General features: G+C 33.6%; 2 protein-coding genes across 6 annotated transcripts in view; one reads left to right on the top strand and one right to left on the bottom strand.

Annotated features, from left to right (window-relative positions):
- Positions 1–427: 427 nt before the first annotated feature.
- si:ch211-209a2.2 (L-asparaginase) lies at positions 428–7,839 on the top strand. The gene is made up of 7 exons (XM_056457157.1): positions 428–436; positions 572–667; positions 2,766–2,929; positions 4,909–4,992; positions 5,282–5,381; positions 5,469–5,531; positions 7,674–7,839. The coding sequence occupies exons 1-7, from the start codon at positions 428–430 to the stop codon at positions 7,806–7,808; spliced, it is 651 nt and encodes a 216-aa protein (XP_056313132.1). The 3' UTR covers positions 7,809–7,839.
- Positions 7,840–10,988: 3,149 nt separating this feature from the next.
- The window catches only part of doc2b (double C2-like domains, beta), a 460,613-nt gene continuing 458,738 nt past the window's right edge, over positions 10,989–12,863 (bottom strand). For all 5 annotated transcript variants that reach the window (XM_056458622.1, XM_056458623.1, XM_056458620.1 and 2 more), the window contains one exon: positions 10,989–12,311. In XM_056458622.1, the coding sequence (XP_056314597.1) occupies positions 12,175–12,311 (137 nt within the window). In that variant the 3' untranslated portion in view covers positions 10,989–12,174. The remainder of the gene's footprint in view (positions 12,312–12,863) is intronic.

Here is a 12,863-nt window from a genome sequence, read left to right as displayed (position 1 = left end):
TCTTCATATTTTTAGCTATATTTAAAAAAAAATTATTAAAATAAAATTCTTACATAATTGTCCATCAAAGTATCTTTAAAACATGTTCATTATCATTAATTTAACTGACAACCGCAACAATTATTATAATGTTGAAAAATATAATAATATAAAACGTCAGTCACGTGACCACATCTATTTCGTGTCGGTTAAATAACGATATACAAACATTTCACTCGACAGTTAAACTGAGTGATTGGCATATTTATATTTTCTCCATGGGGAGTTGTTTTTCACGAAAAAAGAAAAAGATCCCTGATGAATCCTACAGATTTTGGGCTGCTGTAGCATCTTCTCTTCGACTCGGCTGGCTTGGGACGACAAATGAAAGGGCGGTTAGTGTTAGCTAGTTAAAGCGACTCTTTATTAAACGACAAATATAACTAGCATGCCGAATGTAACAAATGAGTTACTAGAAAGTCAGAGCTTGTGTCAGTATTTATGTGTGGATATTGTACAAGCAGCTTATTGTACAAGCAAAAGTGTCATTGAGTAAGTGCCACCATTTTAAGATCTGTTTCTCTTTATCTAGGAGATTAAAGCATGTCAGACTGCTCTTTTCCCTTATCTGTTGAGCTCCTCCGCTATAGAAGAAGATTTTCTTGGCTTTGAGGAACATCTTAGAGAGGTAATTTTTATCTGGAATGTGCCCTCTTTTATTATCTGCTACTTTATTGTTGTATAAGTTACTCTGTCACTTGTTCTCAGTTCCAGTTTAAATCCAGACAGTTGTTCCCAAAATGAAGTTGGAATAATCTGTTAGTTCTGCACTACAGTTTAGTGTTATCACATTAGTCTATTGAGTGTTCATCCTCACAACACTTAAAATGCACATCTAATATTGTATTACTTTAAGGTTTATATATATATATATATATATATATATATATATATATATATATATATATATATATATATATATATATATATATATATATATATATATATGAGCAATTCCAGCATTATGGATGTGACATTTGCAGTAAAATCCCAAAACATAAATTGACAGAGGAAGTATATGTTAACATTATATTGAAACATCTCTTTATATTTTTCAAAACAACTAGCCACAGAGTTATGGGAGCAGAAAAATATCAATCTGTAAACATTTTTTATATTTTAAATTAAGAAACTAAACATGCGTTATGGGTGTGACAAAAAAGTCTGCAAGTTTACAGTATACAACATACTTTGTTGAAATTCTGTGAAATAAACCGCACAACCCAAAAGAAACAATGCTAATCAAAAGGATTAGAGTTGGCTTACTATAGAACAAACATGATTGATTTTATTTGATTTTACGTTTTCGCATTTATGAGGAAAAAGCATGGATGTGACATCTCGCTGTTATGGATGTGACGGATGTAAAATTGCCACTTGTGTGACTTTGGTAAATCAAATATAATTGTTTGAAAACACTGACAGAGACATTTAAAAGTATTTTTAAAGCACTGTAAAATACAAGCCTACACACACAAAAAAACAAAACAAAAAAAAAAAACGCAGAAACAGTTTTACTATTGTGGTGAATTTTTATTTTCATGGCAAGGTTGACATTTGCATGAAATTGCTCATATACAGTTGAAGTCAGAATTATTAGCCCCCCTGTTTACTTTTTTGCCCAGTTTTTGTTTAAGGGAGAGAAGATTTTTTCAGCACATTCCTAAACATAATAGTTTTAATAACCTATTTCTAATAAGTGAATTATTTTATCTTTGCCATGATGACAATAAATAATATTTACTAGATATTTTTCAGGACACTTTTATACAGCTTAAAGTGACATTTAAACGCTTAACTAGGTTAATTAGGTTAACTTGGCAGGTTAGGGTAATTAGGCAAGTTATTGTATAAAAATATAAAAATATATAGCTTAAAAGGGCTAATAATTTTGTCCTTAAAATGGTGTTTAAAAAATTAAATACTGCTTTTATTCTAGCTGAACAAAAAAACAAATAAGACTTTCTCCAGAAGAAAAAATATAATCAGACATACTGTGAAAATTTCCTTGCTCTGTTAAACATCATTTAGGAAATATTTAAAAAATAAAAAAAATTTAAAAGGGGGGCTAATAATTCTGACTTTAACTGTAGTTGCCACTTGCATGACTGAAACCATTGTGGTGGATTAAATGAAGGAAACAACCTCTCACGCTTAAAATGTGTGGATTTATTGACAATTCATGGCCTTCTAACCCTCCCCATATCATAATTGGCTTCATCACTCTGTCTCCTCTCCAACAATCAGCTGGTGTGTGGTGTGTGGTGTGCGGTCTGGCGCAAAATGGCCACCGTCGCGTCACATTAAAAAACGAATGTCTACCAAAAAAAAAAAGAAAAAAAAAAATGAATTAGTAATTTTATATAATTAACCTTTGTTAAAGCTACAATTAGTATAATGTCTTGTGCCAGTATTCTTTAAATTGTCTTAAATTTTTTTAATTTTTTTTTAGTTCTGCTGATGATGTGACAATAAAAGTGATTTGATTTGATTTGAAAAAGCTTACAGTCACCAAACACATGCAACTCTATTATGGTTAAACTTTGCAATGACATCAAAAATCACATCTTTTAAACTGTGGTGCCTGTTAACTATAATTTCGACTCTAACATTTAGTTACATTTTTTATAATGCATTAAATTAATATGTGATCTTACACATTTTCCAATGAACTTAACATGTTCACCTACTTTAAATGTGTGTGTTTTGTACTCATTTGAACATAGGGTGCTGATATCTCGAGTTGTGATGATCGCCGTCGGACAGCTTTGCATGTGGCAGCAGCACAAGGCCATATAGGTGCTGTTCGCTTCTTGCTGCAGCATGGAGCAAATGTGCACGCCTTTGATTGTAATGAAGAAACTCCTCTTTGGGACGCCATACGCTGCAGGTACCAACACATTTGTTCACCAATATCTGTTAAACGGAAAGATTTTTTAACACATTTCTAAACAAAATAGTTTTAATAACTCATTTCTAATAACTGTTTTCTTTCATTTTTGTCATGATGACAGTACATTCTTTTTTACTAGATATATTTTAAGATACTACTATTCATGTAATTTAAAGGCTTAACTAGGTTAATTAGACAAGTCATTGTTTAACAGTGGTTTCTTCTGTAGACAATTAAAAAAGACAAATATTAACCTTAAAATGCTTTTTAAAAAATATAAAATTGCTTTTATTCTGGCAGAAATAAAACAAATAAGACTTTCTCCAGAAGAAAAAATATTATCAGACATACTGTGAAACTTTCCTTGCTCTGTTAAACATCATTTGAGAAATATTTGAAAAAGAAAAAGAAATTCACTGTAGGGCTAATAAATTTGACTTTAATTGTTTGTAAAATTTTACCAGAAGACATAAATAGCTATATTTGGAAAGGATTTATTCATTGTATATTATTTAATATATATTTTATTCATTTATAAATTATTAATTGATTGGGATATTTCTGTAGGAAAGCAAATCATCCATGAAATGTAATAAACCAATTACAAGCATAGAGAAATGCAGAAGAGCAAATATAAATGTGAAAAACAGTGCTTTATCAGGGTGTCTGCTGGGTTTTTAAATGTCTTAAATCTCAAAATCAAAATTTTAGGCCTTAAAAAGTTCCTAAATTTGAAATATTGTGTTTCAGGTCTTAAATCTTTTTTAAACAGGTCTTAATTTTCTTTTGTTCATGTATTGCTACCCAATCTGGCCAACACCCATACAACAATTCATCTCAATAAAACTTTTAAACTCTATTTACCATAATAGTTTAATTATTTTCCCTACACTAACATTTGTTTAAAAGTGCACCATGTATTTACTGCTGAGGACACCAAGCTGGACAGATAGCGCTGGCTTGTTTTTACACAACATTTAAAATATTTTGCTAAGAAATAAAAAATATTGAAATTTTGTATTATTAAATTAATATTGTATTAATAAATACATTAAATTATACTTGTTTTTGATAGGGCAAATAAAAATCCTTTCCATCTGGGCCATTGAAAAAATTCCTTAGCCTTTAGCCCTTTACGAGTCTAAAATTTAATTCAGAATGGTCTTAAAAAGTCTTAAATTTAACTTGGTGAAACCTGCAGAAACCCTGGTTATGGTTATGGTTATCAACAGAAACAGCGCGCAGAAGTATAGATGCATGCCTACGTCCAAGGCTTGTGCCATAGGTCACGCCGATCACTTGACGCAGAAGTATAAACCAGGCATAGGGCTGCTCCATTTTGAGAAAAATCATAATCACGATTATTTTGGTCATAATTGTTATCACGATTATTCAAAACGATTATCAGTTGAAGTCAAAATTATTCGCCCTCCTGTGAAATAAAAAAATTATAAAAAAATGTTGATAATAATTTAGGAGGGCTAATAATTCTGACTTAAACTTATTTTCCTCCCTGTAAATAAGGGAAATAAATACAATAGAATAAAAATATGAAACAAACTGTGCTTTAAGCATCTTCACTGTAAGAAAAACACTTTAGCTACAAAAGTCTTTCAGTCAAGAGCAGTGAGGGATTTTGTCCTTTTGTTGTTTGATTAATAATGATAAAAACAGGATGTACATTAATGAATGATGCGCATCCCTTGCTGCAAACGTTACATTACAGTACATGCTTCTAGTCATTTTCATGTGAAGCTGAGCTTTGCAGAGCAACAAATGTGTACAACTGGAAAGGGGGCGGTATATGATGCAATAATCGTTTATCTCGATTAATGCTTTTTCATAATCGTTAGAAGCCAAAATCGAAATCGAAACCGGATTTTCGATTTATTGCACAGCCCTAACCAGGCTTTAGTGCAAACTGAACTACTCAGTGTTTTAATTGTTAATTTGTTTTGCCCCATTTAAATCAACAGGAGTTTGGAGGTGGTGGAGCTGCTACTTTCTGCAGGGGCAGTTTTGGAGAAATCCACTGAAGAACTTGGAATTCAGATGTGCTGGTAGATGACATTATATTTTAAAAATTGATATAAGCCAGTAACATTATTACTTTATAGTAATAATTGTAGCCATCTGTAGTTCTTGTTAATTGTTTCACATTGTAGATTAAAGATAAAAGGAGACTGTGCCTCACTTGTTCAAACTTGCATTATTTGCTTTTTTATTATAAGCATTTTTGTTTTTATACTACATTTTACTGTTTGGTTGTAAAACACTTTGTGAATCTTGTTCTCGAAAGGTGCTATAAAAATAACTATTGCTTACTCCATATGGATTGTGCTTTTTTAGTCTTGCATACCTTGGAAAATCAGAAGAGATGGAGGCGTGGAAGGCGGCTGGAGTCAGTTTTAATGTTGCTGATGCTCATGGCCGAACTCCCTTGCATGTGGTGAGATTTTCTTAGAAATGAGAAGTAAATGTTGTTCCTATGAAGAGTATATAAGCTTGACTCATCTTCCTTCATGTGCTTTAACAGGCGGTGTGCACCGATCAACCTGAAATGGTGAAGTTTTGTATCCACAATGGATCAGATCCTGAGGTATGGACACAAACGATTTAGAACCAATGATTTGTATGGCAAAAGATTGGACACATGTATTTTTTAATATTGCTTTTATTAGTCATCAAAACCTGGAAATAATTAAAAACAGGATATTCATGTATGGGGTGGGGGAATGGCTAGTTTGAGGGCTCTGTCCCCAATGAGGGTTTAATAGCTAAAAAGAAAAGAGAGAGAAAAAATTAAAAACAACAATATTTGACGAATAGGGTAAGGTTGTATACCAAACATATTGCAGTATTCCAATGTATTGCATAGAAGAGGATAAAATTTGAGTACTGAAAAAGTTAAATACAAGTTTAGCTTCATACAAACACACCCAAACAGACAAACACGTGAACGCAAGCATATGTGTGAAGATACACACAGTCATTAATTCAGAGCACACAATTACCTATTTTTTCTATATAAAAAGAAATTGTTAATTCAAAACGACGTACAGTACAAGGAAAATACACCAATACATGTATTTTACGATGATGTTGCTATCTAAACTTCATATTAGAGGGGAAACTGATTGCTCTTTCATGATATTTTAACAATCTCTTGATTCTAGATGCCCAAACTAGGGCCCGCGTGCCAAAGTTAGCCCACGGTAACCTTTGATTTAGCCCTTCATCCCATCTGAGAAGAGAGGGAGAATGATGGGGAATTTTGGGGGGAATGCCTTTAACAGAGATTGTTATTTCTAATTTAACATAACGTTTGTTTTTTAACTGTTGAGCAACAAAAAAGCAAAGTGAAATGAAATGTTTCAATTAAATGTTGTGAATGAATCAGATTAAAGAAAAAAATAAATAGTCACTTGATAGATAGCGAACATTGCAGAAGACATCAGCAAGCGAATCAAAGCAAAGTGTATTTTTTTGTGTTATAAATGGGATTGTTCATGTTTTTTTATTGTAAGACATACATTCATTATAAAATGTACAAAAATGTGTAAATATTAATACAATTAAAGTATTTTAAATGTGATAAATTATAGTATTAAAATTATATAACGAATTATAATAATAAATTAGGAAATTGCATTGACAACTTTACAGTTTGGTATATTTATCTCCGGCCCACCACCCTCCGGCCCTTCGTAAGAAAAAGTTTGGGCACCCCTGCTCTTGTTTAACACACACTTTGGGCTCTGTTTCTATTTGAGGCATTGTGGTGGGATTTTAAAACACTCTACAGAGTGTTTATTTACACCGAAATGAAAATTCTGGGCCGAAAACTGTAGATTTATTATAATAATTTATTATTTGATTAAATAATATTTATCAAAGTAGACCTTAACCACAAAACCTTATGATGCTCAAGTATTTTTTGGGGACATTTTATGGGTTTAAATGATAGATTTTTCTTCTATGCCAAAATTCATTAGATTATTAAGTACAGAAGACTATGCTTCACTACTGTAAATATTTCTAAACTTAATTTTTGATTAGAAAACATTTCTGATTAGCTAAACTATATTAAGACATCTTTAAAGGCAATTTTATTAGATTAATTTAGATTTTTTTGAACCATTTGTAAATGTTCAAATGGTTTTATCTTTGTCAAATATTGACCTATCCTAATAAGCCCTACATTAATGGAGAGACTTTGCTTTACCAGCATTGCCATTACAACACAATAGCTCTATTGAAGAAGCAGGAACAAGTATGCTGCTTAGAAATGTTCTGTCAGAGCATTATATGAGTGGACTTTGCTTTACTGGTGAGCATGTATGTTGATGCATAAAAAATCTACATGGCCTTTGTATAGTGCATTGAAATAAATGGTTTCGATCCAGTAAACTAAAATTAGCTTGCTAGAACAGTGTGGCGTAGCATAACCCTATTTTCGAAAAATCTCCCTAGTTAATTTTCTTGTGCATGCTGGCATACCTTGGCAGTAGATTGGATTCAGTTCTCACAACCATTTTTTTCTGAATAATAAAAAAATTAATTTAAATATGTATTTTGTTGGGAAAGTCATACTGTACATGTGTTCATTTTATGTCGTGAGAAAGCCAGACGTGTCCAAACTTCTGACTTTAGGTACTTAAAGGACATAAAAGCATCACTATATCTCTATAAATCTCAATGATTAAAAAAACCCTTTGTTTCAATCTTTCTGAAATAACAGCTAAGAGACGGGTTCAACAACAGGCCTATAGATGATGCTCAGAGACTAGGCTTACAGCACATGGTGGAGCTGTTGACTTACCAAGCCCACCAGCCCACCAGCCCAGGCCACAGATGGATGAAAAGTCCAGAATAGTGAGGACAAGCAGGCATCTGTACTTGTGAAAAGGTTCAAATTTTGCAACTTGCTTTTCCAAGTCACATTCATTTTATCCAAAGCAGTGTTAATTCCACTTTATAAAAGCCAATGTTTCTATGGATAGAGATAATCTTTTGTTTTAGACATTTTGGAACAACAAAATAGGTTACTGAAACAATAAAACCGTCATAGCATTATTACTATTTTTTAATCACGTTTAATATTCTAGGTTTAAAAACCCAGCCAAAAGGGCACTTTCTTCCATTTTGATAGTAATCTCCAAGACAAAAGAGGTGAACTCATTTTCAGGAGTGCTTCTCCTTTATGTGATATGGGTTTCCAGTTATGAACATAAATAGCATCATTCGCCATAGGAAAAAAACACACTAGATATAATACTTGACCATTTTACTACAGATTCTGGTGTCTGACAGCACTTGACATTATACTGAAACTTCTCACACTTTCATATTCTTCATATTAGTATTGTCATTCATCAAGGCTTTCAATGGCAAATGTGGCATGCATAAAATGAACATGAAGTACCTAAGTACTTGTAATTATGATTCAAAGTGATATGATTTGGGTTTGGAAAGGCTCTGACTAGACTTGAAGCCATTAAAATAATTGTAATAACACCACACAATGGAGGATTGTTTTGGACAAAGATTTGGTGGCCTTGAAGCCTTGAATCAGGGCCAAATTTGAGTTTGAATTAGTTAAATCAGGAGTGTTTGATTAGTGCCAGAAACAGGTTTAAAAACCACTGGTTTAGATAAACATTCAAACAAAGAAAACCTTTTAACTTGTTAAACTTGTTAACTCTCCCAAATGCCACAATCTGAAGTTACACTAGCATCCTCCACTTTAGCGTTGCACCTAACTATAGCACAGTGTAAGGATACTCATGTGTACTCAAGAAGCATATTTACGAGACTCTGGGCCCTATCATACACCTGGCGCAATAAAGCGCAAGACGTGTACGCGTGTAGATGATTTGTTGCTATTTTTTAGACCAGTGCAACTGTAATTTTGACATTTTGCACCACGTTGTTTAACTAGCAAATCCATTTGCGCCACTTTGTGGACTCATGCGTGTGCTGGTCTAAATAGAGGTGTGTTAAGACGCATTGTTGGCGCGTTGCTATTTTGAGAAACTGAACCAGACCACGGCATTGGCCAACTAAAAACTGGTCTAAAGTCCAGTGCAGAGCGCATTAGTTATGCACCTATGCGGGTCCATAACGCGTACACATTGCTTAATACACACAGGATGTACAGCAATACAAAATTGGGTCTTTTTTCAGTTTATTCATGACAATTTGCATTTGTATAATGTTATAATTATTAGCAGTATTATTTTTTATATGCATATTTATATTTGTTTTAACTCAAACAAGTTTAGATTTGTCCACCTGTTGGGTTTTGGAGATGTTTGCATCATCATATGGGAGATAAGAACAGGTTTCGATATAACTCAGTTTTTTTTACCACACTTCATTATTATTGTTCATTTATTCCTTTGTGGGAAATTAGAACTGAATTTAGAAATATTTTTAAAACAAATCTTTGCGCTTAACAAACGAAATTAAATATGTAGGTGGTGGAGTGAGTTTCCACATTTACCGTACTCCACGAAGTAAAGGAGTAAAGTAAAAAGTAAAGTAAATAGAAAGTAAAAAGGCCAATTCATTATTTATCCTCACTGCAGATGGTCTGTTTAACTGTTTTCTCGCTAGTGAAGCGTTCAGTTTTTCCACTTAAAAAGTCTGCCATGTAAATAGCAAATGCGCCATGTTGTAACACCACTGACTCTTAGAGGGAATGGGATTGGTTTAATGCACATTATGCTCACAGCACACCCATAACTCATTAAGAGATTAAGCACAACCCTGTTAGATTATGCACCAGGGCGCAAACCATATTTTTGTGCCAAAAAAGGCACGATAATTCTGCCTTTCGGTGCAAGAGTAAAAGGAAAAGCACTATAATATGCAAACAATTTCCTGAGAGTTAAAAATGATCAAAACAAGACAAGAGTTTTTATTTTTTGTAACATGCAGTCACATGTCCAGTCAATAGAGCAACCTGACGGGCAATGCGATAGCGTTCAAAAGTACAAAAAAACGGTCCGAGAAGGAAGGCTGACATTCTTGTAGCATCCAAGAGCAGGAACTCTCTTTTTACAGAGGAGAACAGCAGTATCAAACATTAAGCAAAGTTATTTTAATGACAGCCCAAGAACATTGCATGCATTTTATGCTATAGAGATCGTGTACAAAAGCAAAAAGATTACAAAAATGTCACAGGCGTGACTCGCACAATGAACGTTGTCAGAAAGAGATTTCTCAGTTGATGAACATAGATCTTAGGGCTGTATACAGGGGTTGTCGATCTCAGAATTTCAACGTGTTTAAATAATGGCCAACATCTCCAATCTAGACCTTAAACAATAAATAAAATATACTGATCATTTGGGAAACAAATAACAACAACAGAATTTTAAAACATACAGTAATATAATAATATCTACCATACCCAACTGCAGCATGCTAAATATGCAATAACACAGAAAGGTTAAAATAATACATTGGTTATAATATAATGCCACAAAATAACACAACTTAATAATGAAATAGACGGAATTGAAATAAACATGTTAAACGATAAACTGTATTTTAAAAAAATATATTTAGTCATCTTTAAAATGCTCAAAGGAAGAATAAGATAAACACGCCATTAATAAATCTCAAAACAATTGTAACTTGTAAAAGGTTGTCAAATCCATTTTGGATTTACAGACCGAGAACTTAGGGGTAAAGGGGTAGTTCACCCAAAAATGACAATTTACTTTCTATTTACTCACCGTCAAGTGGTTCCAAACATGAGTTTTTCTCTTCTGTTGAACACCAAAGAAGAACGCCTTCAACTTCCATAGAAGAAAATACTATGGAAGTCAAGGGTAAATTTTACAGAGTAAATGATGACAGAATATTTATTTTTTAGTGAACTATCCCTTTAATGCAATTAAGGTTGTCACAATACTGGAATTCGGTACCAACTGATACCAACATTTTAAAAAAAGTCCATTTCCCGGGAACATTTGAGCGACGTTGGGCACGTTCTTCAACACCGCTGATTTGCCATTGTGTTCACAGATGAACAGATGATCAAAAATGACTGTGATTGGCTGTGGAGTGTAAACACAGATACAGGCACACTGTAGCGTTTTAAAGTCACGATTCATCGCTCGTATGTCAGCTTATAGACAAACAAGCTGATCGACGTGACTTTAAAACTTTCCAGTGTCCCTATATTTGTGTTTACACTCAGTAAACAGTGGAAAGTTTGGTGAACTGATGACCTTCATAGCCATTTCTCTTGAGCAGTGTTTAAGAATGCGTTCAACAGCACTCAAATGTTTGCGGAAAACAGATGTTTTCAAAATTTCAGTTCCGATTGGTGGCGAATTCCAGTATTGTGACAACACTAAATGCAATACATGAATTAGTCAAGTAAAAGTAAAAACCTCCAGTTGAAAGTTGAATAATCCATGGTGTCCATTTCGAGAATAGTGACTTTTTTATAGCATATATCTGTCCTCTGTGTAAACTGGGTTTTCTTTCTTGGAACAAAATGGCTGTTGAAACTCTGATTACATAATGCGGTGAGCACAAAAATTAAAGGTAAATTACATTCGTTAAGTAGACGAACTTTGAGGTTATTCAATATCATCAGGAAAAAAAGACCTCTAGCCTAGTATAATAGACGGGGGAAGTAAAAACTCATATAAATTGTAAGAGAATTTCACCGTCAAATATAATCCTTGCAATAATCAGTCTGTAAAATAAACAGCGTAGTTCATACCCTGACCTAAAAACAGGCATCAGAAAGGTTGGGATATACTCCAGATGTAAACAATATGCAGTTGTTTTGGAAATTGTATTTTCGGAGCCCCGTTGCTGCCACGATGCATACGCATAATGATACATTTACTGAGAGTTAACATCTGTAAACAGCATTCTTGAATACGAAGACAGCCAAGAGAATGGAGATAGAGAGCAGTAAGGTGTGGATATATATTTTAAAGACAGTAACTGATCTCTCATTGGCTGTGGGAACAACACCTCTCCGTTTTTTTCAATGAGGTTGTACGAACACAGACCCTTATATAAGCCCAAAAGCCACATCAAAGCCACACAATCAGACTGCAAGCTCAACACCAGGAAAAAGTACAAGAGATGTGATTTCTGGCACTCTTCTCGAAATCAATGGACTGCTGGAGTGTTTATCTGTCCATCACAGACTGTTGAGCTTTACTTGGACATCATGTAGGAAAGGGGCGGGGCTTCGCTGCAGCCTTTCAGTCATTGTACCCTGAACCAGGGAGTTCATTGGTTAACGTGTGCCAGCGCTCGATTTTCTTGTCCTTGTTTTTCAGACAGTCAAACCAGTGTTTTAGCCTCTCGCCGCTGGCATTTATACCTAAAGACACTCCACCTAAAAAAGGGAAAAGTTCATTAAAACAGCTAAAAACGACAAATGGTCAGTCGTTCTCCATGAAACTCGACTACATATTTGACAAAACCCTCACTTACATTGACTATGATTACATGGACACATTTTAATACGATCAAGACAATACTCTGATTAAAAGTCTACCATGTAAACAGCGATTTTTGGATTACCTTAATCAGAGTAAAAGTCATAATCGAACTACACAGAAATGGAATTAACACGTGGAGTATGCCGATTTTAGTTATTGAAGTTCAGTACAGACATGTAAACACAGCAATCAAACTATTACCGTCATATAGGACTTTTAGCTGCATTTTTCATAGGATATTCCATAAACACAAGGCTGTTTGATAAGGGTGTAAACCTACACTGGTCTCACGGTTCGGTTCGGTTACTATTATTATGCCATTGATTTGGTTCAATACGATATCTCGTATCGACGATGCTTTACGTACATAATTCGATTTTTTCTTCACAACACAAGAAAAAAAGTTTATTAAAATCTATAAATATATTTATATTTATCTATTATTT

The sequence above is a fragment of the Danio aesculapii genome, chromosome 5 (genome assembly GCF_903798145.1).
Source record: "Danio aesculapii chromosome 5, fDanAes4.1, whole genome shotgun sequence".
In the NCBI taxonomy this organism is placed as follows: domain Eukaryota; kingdom Metazoa; phylum Chordata; class Actinopteri; order Cypriniformes; family Danionidae; genus Danio; species Danio aesculapii.
The sequence above is the reverse complement of the archived record's forward strand: the minus strand, read 5'-3'. Positions and strand labels throughout refer to the sequence as shown.

Bases quoted from the DNA above. Each gene is read 5' to 3' on its own strand.
- si:ch211-209a2.2 (XM_056457157.1), top strand. The intron at 668-2,765 runs GTAATTTTTATC...ATTTGAACATAG, and splicing joins TTGAGGAACATCTTAGAGAG to GGTGCTGATATCTCGAGTTG. The intron at 5,382-5,468 runs GTGAGATTTTCT...GTGCTTTAACAG, and splicing joins GCCGAACTCCCTTGCATGTG to GCGGTGTGCACCGATCAACC.